General features: G+C 41.8%; 1 protein-coding gene across 6 annotated transcripts in view; it reads left to right on the plus strand.

Moving 5' to 3' along the window:
* PAM (peptidylglycine alpha-amidating monooxygenase) overlaps positions 1–13,459 on the plus strand; it is a 265,389-nt gene extending 251,930 nt beyond the window's left edge. For 4 of the 6 annotated variants that reach the window (XM_063964075.1, XM_063964074.1, XM_063964078.1 and 1 more), the window contains 6 exons: positions 1,207–1,325; positions 1,913–2,012; positions 2,457–2,510; positions 2,687–2,899; positions 3,068–3,124; positions 12,716–13,459. In XM_063964075.1, the coding sequence (XP_063820145.1) occupies positions 1,207–1,325; positions 1,913–2,012; positions 2,457–2,510; positions 2,687–2,899; positions 3,068–3,124; positions 12,716–12,900 (728 nt within the window). In that variant the 3' untranslated portion in view covers positions 12,901–13,459. The remainder of the gene's footprint in view (positions 1–1,206; positions 1,326–1,912; positions 2,013–2,456; positions 2,511–2,686; positions 2,900–3,067; positions 3,125–12,715) is intronic. The other 2 variants (XM_063964076.1, XM_063964079.1) reach the window with 1 other exon arrangement.
* The last annotated feature ends 1,396 nt before the right edge of the window (positions 13,460–14,855 follow it).

Below are 14,855 nucleotides of genomic sequence, written 5' to 3' on the forward strand. Positions count from 1 at the left end.
GAGGGAGAAGCCCCGCCCCCTCGACGGCGGGCTTCTGTCCCGCTAAAAGTGTAAAATTGGCGGGGGCTCATGCATATATACAGTGTCCAGCTGTATATATGCTCCTTTTTGCCAAATACGAGGTTTATATTGCCGCCCAGGGCGCCCCCCTCCTGCGCCCTGCATCCTTACAGTGACCGGAGTATGTGAGGTGTGTGGGATCAATGATGCACAGCTGCAGTGCTGTGCGTTACCTCAGTGAAGATCATGAAGTCTTCTGCCGCCTCTGAAGTCTTCTTTTCTTCTCACCCGGCTTCTATCTTCCGGCTCTGCGAGCGGGACGGCGGCGCAGCTCCGGGACGGTCGGCGAGGGTGAGATCCTGCGTACCAATCCCTCTGGAGCTAATGGTGTCCAGTAGCCTAAGAAGCAGGACCTAGCTTCAGAGAGTAGGGCTGCTTCTCTCCCCTCAGTCCCACGATGCAGGGAGTCTGTTGCCAGCAGAGCTCCCTGAAAATAAAAAACCTAACAAAATACTTTCTATCAGTAAACTCAGGAGAGCTCACTGAAAAGCACCCAGCTCGTCTGGGCACAGTATCAAACTGAGGTCTGGAGGAGGGGCATAGAGGGAGGAGCCAGTGCACACCAGGAACTAAATTCTTTCTTAAAGTGCCCATGTCTCCTGCGGAGCCCGTCTATCCCCATGGTCCTTACTGAGTCCCCAGCATCCTCTAGGACGTTAGAGAAAATGAGAATTCACATACTTCAAATCACTATGTTAGTAAGTTACATGGGTAGTTTCAGTCCGGCCCTTCTGGCAGTACACTGAAGAGTGACAAGGAAGTCATGCCAGCACATTACAGTCACTATGGCAGGAGTGCTGCCTGTCACAGGACACAAAAGAGCAGACTTGTCCACTTCTATTATGTCCATGTACAGGCACCTGTATTCACCAATTCTCTGCTCCCCTGTTCCATCCAGAATTAGATTTGTTAAGCAACATTGCTATTACTTGGACACTCTACTTTACATTATCCTGCCCAATATCCACCTAATTCTGAAATATTGGATGTGTTTCCTGTTAACCATTATGAAGCAACAACATGTCCGCTTCAAATTACTGAAATGAGTTAATAGAAGAGATGCATTGAACTGAATGTTTTTATCTGCTCCAAATGCTGGAAACCTAATAATGACTATGTAGTAATGTATCTTCAACTTCTTTTCAGGTGGCACATTATATGCTGTCAATGGCAAACCGTACTTTCAGGATTCGGAGCCCCTGCAAGGCTTTGTGATGAACTTTTCTAGTGGAGAAATTGTAGACACCTTTGTCCCAGTTAGAAAGGTACTATGGCCCCCTAGTCTCACTTATGCATGGGGTGCTGCAGTTCTCAGCTCACAGGAGGGATAAAGTAGGAGAGACTGATGTGAGAATGGTTTACATACAAGATATTTTCTTGTTTTGTATGGCAATATATTTTCTAGATATTTAGAACATGACATAATGGAAAGTTAACGTGAGAACATTTTGCTTCAGTAATTGACAGATATATGTCTTGGCTTCAAGCCATATTTACCTACATCCTGTAAACTTGCAAAGTTTCAGAGAGTTCTACAGACTCACCCGCTTCTGATTAAAATGGTCAGGCTGGGGAGAGCATAATGCTGCAAATTGTAGGTCCACGAAAAAGGGGCAGGCCAGTATGATGCGAGTCTATGAGAATTGTAGCATTTTGACCCTGTCTCCGTCACACGTTCGCAATTTGCAGCATTATGCCACAAGGAGGGGTGGGTCCTAATGACCAGCAGGTCCCTGCCCCATTAGCAAGCGCCTGCATTTCCCCTCTGGGCCCTCTTCCAGAGAGGAGAATATAAATGTTGCCAAGTATACTTTAAGCTCAGATTGGTGACGTGTTCTGGAATCTTTTGCAGAGCTTTGACATGCCTCATGATATCGTTGCATCAGAAGATGGAGCTGTGTATGTTGGAGACGCACATGCCAAAACTGTATGGAAATTCTCACCTTCAGAAAGTACGTTTTGCTCCCTCTCGTGTTGGTTAAGTGGTCTAAAAATGGTGTTCAAAAGTGAATATTGAGTGTTTTGAGTTGGTATGGAAGGCTGCCACATTCCTCTGCTGAAACCGCCCTCTAAAAATGTGTTTTGTTTTCTGTAAGACCTGAGTGAAATAACACCGCCAGATTCTGCTGTACTGCCAAATATTACCGTCATACCAAAAATAGCTTGTCGAGTTGTTGGGTGGTTAGCAGGCTGCATAGAGTGTGTGGGGTGGAGTGTGGGGACTTTTGGCCACACCCAGTTGACCGGGGGAGCAATCTTACCTGCCACTAGTTTAGGGAATATCCTGTTTCCTCTGTTATCTAGCAGTTCATTCTCACAGCCTGTGTTTCATATAATATGGGACTGTACATATTATATTAAGTTTGAATTTCACTTTTTGTCTTTTTTTTTTATAGAAGCAGAGCATCGATCTGTGAAAAAGGCCGGCATTGAGGTTGAAGAGATAACGGGTATATCATCTTATTCTGTAGTCATGCACTTTGGAGTTTATCAGATGTCGCTGCCATCTATAGATTAAAGCTTTAGGACAAATGATAAACTGTGTTCCTTGTAATTCTGATATAGGCTTTTAGTTCAAATCCCCGTGCAGTTTATTATGTAGTGACGTTGTCTTTATGTTCTATAGAAACTGAAATCTTGGAAACACGACTAAGAAGCAGGCCCAAAACTAATGCCACAGTCCCAGATAAGCATCATGGACAGGAGAAGCAGACTCTTGTTGAGAAAAGCAGCGTTGGAGTCTCATTCATTCTCATTATCACACTGATAATAATTCCAGTAGTGGCTCTTGTTGCCATTGCAATATTCATACGCTGGAGGAAAGCCAGAATATATGGCGGTATGTATAGTCTGTCCAAATCTCTCTGTACCGTGAAAACATGGCCATTGCTTCTTATCAGGTCATCATGCATAAAAGTAAATTCTCATACACCACATAATGCCATTATAGCCATCACCATATAAAAAAAATGGCTTAAGAGCAGCCAATGTTTTGGTACTTTTCCAGGTGAAGGCGAGCACAAATCCGAACCATCATCTGGAGGGATCCTGGGAAAACTGAGAGGTGTGCATCTTATTTGTTCCACAATTCAATACAATAATTTTACATGGACATTAAAATGCAATTTGTCTTATGCTGTACCTTGTCTATATATAAGTGCGATGAAGGTAGTTTGTGTGGAGCCATGTGATGTTATGGATTCCATGTAGTATATACAGAGGCTGTTCACTGTATGGCAGTCCTGAAATAGTCCCCTCATGTGCAGGATAATGCCCATGCAGAATTTGGATGTAGAAGACCTAGGTCATGCGTTATCCACATGTGGCCCTCCAGTTGCTGTGGAACTACACATCCCATTCTTTTGCTGCCACAATTACTGGTGCATGGAATACTGATATAAATGACCAGCTCCTGGCTGAGGCTTTCCTAGATCTTTCTGCTATAAACAGCAAAAGCATCCACCTCCTTCCCTCCATAACTCTTAAGGCCAGTACTCACGGCCCGATGCTGGAGAGATGTGTGCTGAGCGAACCGCTCAGCACACATCTCTCCCGGCGCTCAGCGCAGCGCGATCTGTGCTGAGCGTGCGGGGGGAGACGGGGGGGGCGCTCACTTCACCCAGCAGGTGAAGTGAGCGACCCGCTAGATTGGCCTGCATGCAGGCCAATCTAGCAGCAGCGACAGCGATGCGCGGGGCTGCGCATCGCTATCGCTGTTAGGGCTACACACGGAGCGATCTTGCTGAAAATCTAAGCAATCTAGTCAGATTGCTTAGATTATCGCTCCGTGTGTACCCCCCTTTACACTGTTGTTGGCTCCAGTTACAGCACTCGGAGTTTCAGGCTGTTATTTCCGCTATCTCCATTCCAGCCTGGTTTATCACCCTTATTTTCCGAGTATTTATTGTTTGTTTGATTGCTGAGGGTTGTTGAATGATTTCAAGTCCACTTCTCACTATCAAAATGCATTCTGTGCTTCCATCAGCCACTAGCATTCCCCATAAAATCTCTCAAGCGTAAAAGAGTTTAAACATTATCTTAGTGCATCCACACTGTTTTATTCTGTTTTCCAGTTTTTTACATGGAAGAGAAAGAAACAAAGAAAACAAGTGGACATATTGTAGTCTTCAATAGTGTAAAATTAATCATATTTGCAATAGTAAAATTCTGATTTCATTGATCGAACTTTACTATTATATTTATTTATTTTTATTCCAACATGTTAGGGTGATTTTGACCTGTTTGAAAATAAGTGCTTTCACTAGTGATAGTTTAAAAATCTCGCAGATTGTCTCATTCATTTTAATGACTCATTCTTTTCATTGGGGGTTTCCACCATTTGTGCTACATGCAAAAACCCCATTGAAATGAATAGGAAAGTTCTGTACCTACAGTATATTCACAAAAAAGAGCAGCATAGTCCTTTATTAACTCAAGCGCTAGACAGCCTGGGGCTGGTTTCCTCTGAAGCAAGCAATCATGAGGATTTGAAACTAGTGAATTTATTTTTCATTTCAATAGCAATTTGTTAAATGGATCTTTAGTATATCCCACGTATTATATACCTTACAGCGTAGAGATCTGCGCTTTCCATAATTTGTGCAAAATTTGGCAATGTTAGGTTTTATTTTGTATGTTTTTAGATTTGGAAAAATAGAGATTTAGGGCCGAATTCAATTAGATGCAAAGTTGTGGTAATTTACAGTGATTGCCGTTTTTGCAGCTTTCGCTTTTGCCATGAAAACTGGCTTTTTCGCGGGTATGCCGCTCCCACGATTCACCTATTCAATTACAAATTCGTGAAAACGGGATTACCACAAAAATTGTTGCCGTCAATGAAAAATGGGTAAATCTGCCTGCACCCCCCAAATAAAGCAAAACTAACATCCAATAACAGTATAGAAGCTTATTATTGCTTATAATAAAGTATTTTGAGTACTTGAATTGGGTCAAATGGCTGTTATATGCTTTTTGTTTAAAGTAAATAAATGATAGAAAGCAAGGGTTTTCATTTAAATAATTGCTAAAATTAAATTGGGGGTACATAAAATGGGTATAAGTATACAGTATAAAGGGTGATTTTATACCACTGAAGAAAGTTTAAAAAAATAAAAAAACATTACTCCCACCTGCAACCCTATAAAGACTTGTCCCACTCATAAAGCACCTCAAAATACCTGTCCCATACCTTATACCCCAATTTCCATAATGTTGCATTTTTCCACCCCAAAAATGACATGTCATTATTGGTCAGTTAAAAATAATTAAAAACTAATGTGCCTAATTTGACATTCAGGGGGGTAGATACGGGAAGATATTCCCGAGGGGACTGGAAATACTGTTGAGATGTTATGGGTAAAAATTGCACGTGGGGGAAAGGGGACAAAAAAGGTAGTATTGGGGCTATGCTACAAGCCACCTGGTATTAATATGTCTGATGAGGAAATGTTGGTGAAGCAAATTGAAAAAGCAGCAGGAGTAGGTGACGTAATAGTAATGGGAGATTTTAATTATCCAGAGATAAATTGGACAAATGATTCATGTGATACTGCCAGAGGTAATATGTTTTTAGACACACTAAATGACAACTACTTATTTCAACTAATCGAGGAACCAACTAAGTACAATGCAATCTTAGACCTGGAATTAACGAACAATGGGGAATTGATATCAAATATTATAGATGGGGAGCCCATAGGAAACAGCGACCACAATATGGTCCCATTCAATATCAGTTTTCATAAGCAGTCCTATATTGACTAAAACGTCCATGGAATAAACAAATACAACAAAAGATATTAATAAACCCTAGAAAAGGGTGTACGGCATATCTCCCAGACACATTTAGCTGAAAAAATGGAGGAGGTGATAGAACCTGTTCCTATATAGAAAGTCCCCTTCTGTATCCAAATGTACCAACAGAGTAGTCTTTTGTTAGCAATAGTTACCACAGATGATCAAGGATTATTAAGCGGCTCTGCATTCCGCAGTATTGCAGTTCCTTAGTGTAGTGGTGAAAGTAGGTTCCTCAATTCAGATGGTTTACCTCCAGCAAAGGTCCATGAGGTTCCGTAATGGGGGCTTGGTTCAGGTCCTCTATCTCCAAATAATTGTAGGTCCAGGGAGTGATATAAGGGAGCAGCTCATATATAGGTGTGAGCTGCTCCCTTATATCACTCCCTGGACCTACAATTATTTGGAGATAGGGGACCTGAACCAAGCCCCCATACGGAACCTCATGGACCTTTGCTGGAGGTAAACCATCTGAATTGAGGAACCTACTTTCACCACTACACCAAGGAACTGCAATACTGCGGAATGCAGAGCCGCTTAATAATCCTTGATCATCTGTGGTAACTATTGCTAACAAAAGACTACTCTGTTGGTACATTTGGATACAGAAGGGGACTTTCTATATAGTAACAGGTTCTATCACCTCCTCCATTTTTTTAGCTAAATGTGTCTGGGAGATATGCCATACACCCTTTTCTAGGGTTTATTAATATCTTTTGTTGTATTTGTTTATTCCATGGACGTTTTAGTGAATTTTATATGAAATAAAAATGTTTGTGTATTAATTTGCTCATCTCATATATGACCGTTTAGCGCTAGAATTTTATTGTTGCTATTTTATGAGGTCTGACCAACCTCTTTTTTTAGCTGCTGTGTTGAACCTCCCCAATCAGCGCCTGGAGAGAATCACCTTAGGGTGGTTTTTTCTTCTTTCTGCACTATATTGACTAAACTTTAGCAAAGCCAACTTTCACATGATGAGGGAAGCTTTCAGGGACATTGAATGGGAAATTTTGTTTCAATGAAAAATACTACGGAGAAATGTGAGGTATTAAAATCACTGCTCGTTAGTAATACTCGCAAATTTATTCCCATGGGCAGAAAACAATGGGCAAAAAAAGGCGAGCATTCAAAAAATACAAATCAGACGGGAATGCGGAGTCATTCCAGCACTATAAGGATTGTAACAAAATATGCAACAAATAAATGAGAGGCTAAAGTAGAAACTGAAAAGCTAGTAGCAAAGGAAAGCAAATCAATCCCTCCAATTTTTTTTCAATATATCAACAGCAAAAGATTAAAGAAGGAGAGTATAGACCCTTTAAAGGACAAGCCGGGAGTCAATCAAAAACGATAATGACATTGCAGATAAATTAAATGAGTTTTTCTTATTTATATTCACAAGAAAGGACCAAATGCAGGGAGTAACATACAATCTCAACAAAGATAATGCCTCACTGCTACGTGCTTATTTAAGTGAGGAGGTAGTCTGTGACCGATTAAAAAATTAAGATTAATAAATCACCTGGTACCGAGGAAATTCACCCAAGGGTTCTCATGGAGCTTCACTCTGAACTAGCAAGACAGCTATTTTTGATCTTCAATGACTCACTTACATCAGGCATGGTTCCCAAAGACTGGCGTATAGCGGAAGTAGTGCTGATATTCAAAAAGGGAAGTAAAGCTGATCTGAGTAATTATAGACCAGTTAGTCTTACATCTATAGTGGGGAAAGTACTGGAAGGTATTCTAAGGGATGGTATATAGAAGTTCATTGAAGCCAATAAGGTTATTAATAGGAACCAACATGGATTTGTGAAGGATATTTCATGTCAAACAAACTTACTAGGCTTTTATGAAACGGTTAGTGCGAACCTTGATCAGGGTAAGGAGGTGGATGGAACCTTTTTAGACTTTGCCAAAGCTTTCGACACTGTACCGCACATGAGACTTATCTATAAGTTACAAAAACTAGGGCTAGGGAGTACAATATGTACTTGGGTCACAAATTGGTTAGATAATATGAACAGCGCATTGTGGTAAATGGAACTTTTTCAAATTGGAGTGGAGTACTAAGTGGTGTGCCACATGGGTCTGTACTTGGGCCACTATTGTTCAACATTTTCATTAACGATCTAGCAGTAGATCTAGAGGGCATGGTGTAAATTTTTACACACGATACCAAATTGTGTAAGGTTATAAATACGGAGGGAGATGCTAAATCTCTTCAGGACGACTTCGTTAAACTGGAAGCATGGGCAGTAAAATGAAGAATGAGCTTCAATACAGACAAGTGTAAGGTAATGCACGTTGGTAGCAAGAACAAAAATAACACCTACATACTAAATGGGGTAAAATTAGGGGATTCTGTACTGGAAAAAGACTTAGGTGTTCACATAGATAGCAAACTAAGGAGCAGTACCCAAAGTAGGATTGCAGCAAAGAAGGCTAACAAGGTATTAGCATGTATAAAGTGGGGAATTGATGCAAGGGATGAGAGTGTTATACTCCCATTCTATAAATCCCTAGTAAGGCCACATCTTGAATACTGTGCACAATTTTGGGCACCATACTACAAAAAGGATAACCTGGAACTAGAAAAGGTTCAGAGGCAGGCGACCAAACTAATTAAGGGGATGGAGACGCTGGAAAACAAGTAAATGCTTGCAAGACTAGGCATGTTTACACTGGAAAAGAGGAGACTAAGAGGGGACATGATCAACATTTACAAATATATAAGGAGACAATACACAGAGCTTGCGGGGGATCTGTTTTTGGTAAGATGGACACGTGGACACCTGCTTTGGTTACAGGAGAGGAGATTTCCGACACAGAGATGTAAAGGTTTCTTCACAGTAAGGACAATATGTGTTTGGAATTGCCTGCCTGAGAGAGTTAGTAATAGCGGACTTGGGTGGTCATTCCGAGTTGTTCGCTCGCAAGCTGCTTTTAGCAGCTTTGCACACGCTAAGCCGCCGCCTACTGGGAGTGAATCTTAGCTTATCAAAATTGCGAACGAAAGATTCGCAATAATGCGAAAAGACTTCTCTGTGCAGTTTCTGAGTAGCTCGAGACTTACTCTTCCAGTGCGATCAGTTCAGTGCTTGTCGTTCCTGGTTTGACGTCACAAACACACCCAGCGTTCGCCCAGACACTCCTCCGTTTCTCCAGCCACTCCCGCGTTTTTCCCAGAAACTGTAGCGTTTTTTCACACACTCCCATAAAACGGCCAGTTTCCGCCCAGAAACACCCACTTCCTGTCAATCACACTCCGATCTCCAGAACGAAGAAAAAACCTCGTAATGCTGTGAGTAAAATACCAAACTTCTTAGCAAATTTACTTGGCGCAGTCGCAGTGCGAACATTGCGCATGCGCAATTAGCGGAAAATCGCTGCGATGCGAAGAAAATTACCGAGCGAACAACTCGGAATGAGGGCCTTGGTCAACACCTTTAAGAATGGGCTAGATAAGTACCTAATGGATAAGGATATACATGGTTATGGTGCGTAGTCATGCACTATAGTTATTTAAAAAAAAAAAAGGCATAAACACAATGGCCGACATTAGCAACAGACACAATTAGTCCTAAAAATAATACAGCGTAGGAGTCCACAAATAGGTTGAACTTGATGGACACATTGTCTTTTTTTCAACCTCAGAGCGCAGAGCACCCCCAAATCACTCCAGCCATACCAGCCAGGGCATCACACAAATGACAGATAGAAGTGAAAAATCAGTGTTAAACAAGTGAGAGAAGCTGCTGAGTGTTAGAAAGAGGACAGCAGTAAGGTGTCAGAGTGTTAGAAAGTGAGGTTAGCTGATCAGTGTTACAGGTGTAAAAGATGTGTGAAAAATGCTACATAAATAAAAACAAACACAGGGTGATATAGGTGTTAGAAATAAGTATAAGGTGGTGATGACCCAAGTGGCCCAGCCAGAGCAATCCAAGGAGTCCCACACCCCAAAAGTTCACCTCCAAACTGACTTTCTATATAATTGAAAGGATCTTACCTATGCCTTGTGTGCAGTCAGCATTTGTTAGTTCCCTGTTTAAAAGCCTGAGAGGCAGTGGGTGGGGTGCTAATCCAGATGAGGGCGTCCCAAGCCCTCATGTGTGTGTATATACACACATAATATAGAATATATCGTTAAGAGGGGCCTGGACTGCACGCCCTACCTTCTTATAATGGGATGTGCGACCTTGCTGGGACTTATTACTACTATATAGGAACAAGGGTGCACCTGCACCCTTGTTCCTATATTGTAATTCAGGGTGGTATCCCAGGACTTTTTAACCAAATCCTGACATTTTGAACTTAAAATATGAATTTTTAGCACCTGCTCAAAGGTGGTGATTTGAAATTCGCTGTAAAATTACTGCAATTATTTTGTAATTACATGATCCATTTGATGGCTTTACAATGATATATTTGCACACAGAAAATAAAATGACAGAGTCAAGCAGTTCTACCCGAAGTTTCTGTGTCATAGCTGCAGATATTAACAACCAGCACCCAGAAAGACCTCCAATTTCACCTAACACTGACAGGTGCCTAATTTCCAAATTCGGAGAAACTGGGTCTGTGGCTGACAAGTCACGGCGTGGTCGTCCAAAACGTTCTGCTGGTCTTTCTGGGTGCCGGTTGTTAAAATCGCCAGTGATGACATGGAAACTTCATTCTCCAGACATCAAAGTGACCTCAATTCTCTCTTCTTTTGTCAAAGCCATCTTCAGTTACCTGCAACAACAAAAAAGTGTTGTAACTTTTGAACCATAACTGCTCATTCAAATCTGTTTGCAGTAATAAACTTTTCAGCAAATTCTGATGTTTGACATGTTACGCGACTCCTTTGCATTTGAAAAAAACTATTTAGATTCAAGCTGGCCGATTTCAAGATGGCGCCCATGTTCGGTACATACCCTAAAAGATAGCCCACCTCACCCATACATTACTGGAGTATTTAGTTTTCCCATTTCCTGCACAGTATTTGAAACAAAAGTTTGTACTGCGACTTTTAAATCACCCTGTACATTAAAATGTCTTACTAATGCTGGGCATACACTATACAATTATCTGTCAGATAATCTGCCATATCTGGCTGGTTGGAAAGAAAATCTGTTAATGGATGAGAGCAAATGACAGTCAAACACTTGCTCCAAAACACTTGCTGGCCAATACCTGTCGTTCAGACAAATTGGTTAAATCACGGATTTAACTAATTTGTATGAATGACAGTTTTTGTCCATTTTCCATTGTTTGTTAGAAAATGGTTGATTGGTAATGGATGAGAGCAAATGACAGATTTTCATTCCAACCAACCAGATCTGGCAGATTATCTGACAGATAATTGTATAGTGTATGCCTGACATAATATATATAATAATGTTAAATTTTGGTGATAACCCCCAGGTTACCTTAGGGATTGTGAGATGCTGCCACCAACTTGTATAAGCCAAAACATATGATCCCTAAAGATGTTCTCTGTGCCAATAACATAGCTTAGCACTTGGCCTGTTACCTACTCTATAAACTCTGACTACAAGATCTACAACTTTCAGGGCTGTAACGATGGTGCCTTGCCCACAGCGCAAATGCACTGAAGGCGCACCATCTGGCAGCACATTTCTCTGCCCCCCCCCCCCCTAACCACACGGCTGCTATCTCAGGCAGTCACCACTCACACTAGTCCCGCAGGCGCCGCCACCTGTCTCCTGCCGCCGCCTCTGCAAGGGACTCAGGAGCGCTGCCACAGCTTCCAGCTCCCGGGACATGATGTCTCTGCTTCCTCTGACTTTGCCAGCCAGTCCTGCATGCCAGGTTCGCGCCCAACCCCCCAGCAACTCGGGAGAGATGTGATGACGCCAGACATCTTTCCCAGTCCCGGCTTACTCTGTCTCCCACAAAGCCCTGCGCCCCACGAGGAGCTGCTAGTTGGGGGAGGAGGAGAACACTCGGGCAGGCTGTAGCATTCCATCCCCTTTGACTCATGAGTTAGGAGCACTGCAGTGCTACATATGTATATTTCATCATCAGTTGTGAAAGGAGAGCGCTTCTCATGTGGGTGTGTTATTATTTGTATGATAAGTGTCAACTGCATGGGAAAAAAATATTTTGTTAGAAAAAATTTGCCATAATGTGTAAAAAGGGGGACTCTGCCTGCCTAATGTATAAAAAGGGGGACTGCCTGCCATGTGTAAAAATAAAAAAGACTCTACATGCCTAATGTGTATAAAGGAGGACTCTGTAGCTGTAATGTGCGAAAAGGGGGGACTGTCTAATGCAGAGGTTCTCAAACTCGGTCCTCGGGGGCCCACACAGTGCATGTTTTGCAGGTCTCCTCACAGAATCGCAAGTGAAATAATTAGCTCCACCTGTGGACCTTTTAAAATGTGTCAGTGAGTAATTAATACACCTGTGCACCTGCTGGGTTACCTGCAAAACATGCACTGTGTGGGCTCCCGAGGACCGAGTTTGAGAACCTCTGGTCTAATGTGTAAAAGGGAGCTCTACCTGCCGTACTGTGCAAAAGGGGGCTCTACCTGCCTGCACTATGTAAAGGGGGACTCTACCTGACCTAATTTGTAAAAGGGAGCTCTGCCTGCCTTAATGTGTAAAAGGGAGCGCTGCGGCCACACCCCTTCCCCATGAAGCCACGCTTCTATAATTTTGGCACGCACTGTCCCTGTTTTGTATATGGGGGGGAAGGGGGGCGGCGCTGATGCTGTTTCTTGCACACAGCGCTAAAATGTGCGCTAAAATGTCTAGTTACGGCACTGATGACTTTCATTGTTCATCTGTTTTTTGCATATGTAAAATGTAACTTGTTTGATCCCTAGTTCGTTTTCACTTCTCTTTTCAGGTAAAGGAAGCGGAGGCCTCAATTTAGGAACTTTCTTTGCCAGCCACAAAGGATACAGTCGGAAAGGCTTTGACAGACTTAGCACAGAAGGAAGTGACCAAGAGAAGGATGACGATGATGGCTCAGATTCAGAAGAAGAGTATTCAGCTCCCACTATCCCACCAGCACCTGTATCTTCCTCCTGAAACAACTGCTTCCACCAAACCCTTTGCCCTTTAGCACGTTTAAGATTGTGTATTTAATTGTAACTGTACTAGTCTCCGTGGGCTGTACAAGTGTCATGGTTTTTTTTGTTTTTCCTTATGAGTGTTGTTGTAGTCTTTATGTGAACATTCAGAGATCCTTTTGTTGTCACTATAGGAAGCTTCTTAGAGTCATACGAGTTATGTAGTGTTTTCTGGTTTGTTTGGACTTTCTCATAGTTTAATGGCCTTTCTCCGCTTTTCCAGTAGCACTTTAATTGCCAATTTACTTATTTTCATGCCTTTATAGTCACGATTAATTGCAGTACAAAGACATGTGCCACATAAATGCAAAGCTGCTAAATCTCCTCTATTTTTTTAAATTCACAATATGATATTGCATCCAAAAATGATTCAAAAGTGTAAAAAAAATATATAAAAAATATTTAATTTTTGTTTGGTGTTATTGGGATGTCTTTATTTTTAGATGGTTAAACTGTTTAGAACACTATTTTCAGAAACTGAATGTACTTTGTGTAATAAAGTGTTCGCAGAGCATTAATTTCAGACTACCTTAGAATTTGTGAAAAAAAAATATTGTATGTTAAGAAAACATTCACATTTTTTTAAATACTTAGTGTGTGTATAAATACAATTTACAAACATATAGCTCTCCTACTGTAACTCCTGTACTATTAGCAGAAAAATTACACACATGGAAACAAACTTTTAGTTTAAGAAATCTAAAGAGTTCTAAACATATAGCTTTTCATGGTGTCTTAATTGGATATGGTCTTTTTAATGTTTAGAATTTGTGATAATCCATTACCTTTGACCTGCTGAATTCAAGCTAATTTCATTGTACTAATGATAGGTTGCTTTTATTCTATGAGATGTAGTCATAAGGTCAACATTGTTAAAATGTTGACAGACTTGATGACATTTGCTGACTGTCATCTGTGAAATGTCGTCTTTGTCAGAATGTGAACATTAGCGTTAGATTGTTGGCGCAAAGGTTTTGGTTGGGCTTTTGGGGGGGAGTTAGGATTTGGGTTAGGCTGTGGAGGAAAGGTGTTTGGGTTAGGCTGCACAGGGGGGGTTGGGTTAGACTGCGGAGGAGAGTTGGGTTAAACTGTGGAGGGGGTTTGGGTTAGACTGCAGGGGGGGGGGGGGAGGGGCAGGTTTGGGTTAGGCACTACTTAGAATGTATAGGTACAAATAAAGGTTAGAGATAAGGGAGGAATACTTACCAGACTGTCACATGACCATCAGGCGCAGGTAAGTCACCTCTTGGCCACATTTCTTCTGTGTTCTGTGTCTACATGGTGAATGTTGACATTATGACCATGTTGATATTCTCATCTTGACATGTGGGATTGTGACTGCTGACATATCATACCACACCCTCATTGCTCTGCCATTAAATTGGATAGGGAGGGCAAAGTTGTGATTCCCTAATTATTAACCAGACTGGTTACCTACACACATTAGAGAGATGTCTAAACTGACCACATAAAAATAAAAATCTTCTATGTACTGCGTGCTAACACACAGTTAGTTCTGGGCATGTTATTTTTAAAAGTATATTTGAGGAAGTGAACCTCCCATCTAATGTATGGCTTCTGTGATATCAGACTGGGGAAGTCTCAGCACATTGGGCATGATTCAGAGGTGGACGCTACTGCATCCATAACAACGGGAATGATAATATGCTAATGTTAGCTTGACCCTTGTGTACCAGTGTGCGCTGGAGTGTACAAGCGCTGAGATACCCACTCTGTGTCCGTAGACCGTGGAAAGACTTTACTGGTTCTGAATACTCCAAAATCGTTGCACATTGACGCTAGCACTTCTGGCCTATGGCATGCGCAGTGTTGCATCCTGAAATTCCTCTAAACATGGCCTGTGTGGCTGTGGATCTGCATTCAGTGACATGCCTGTCACCATCCTATAACGGG

Source organism: Pseudophryne corroboree, chromosome 1 (assembly GCF_028390025.1).
Source record: "Pseudophryne corroboree isolate aPseCor3 chromosome 1, aPseCor3.hap2, whole genome shotgun sequence".
Taxonomy (NCBI): domain Eukaryota; kingdom Metazoa; phylum Chordata; class Amphibia; order Anura; family Myobatrachidae; genus Pseudophryne; species Pseudophryne corroboree.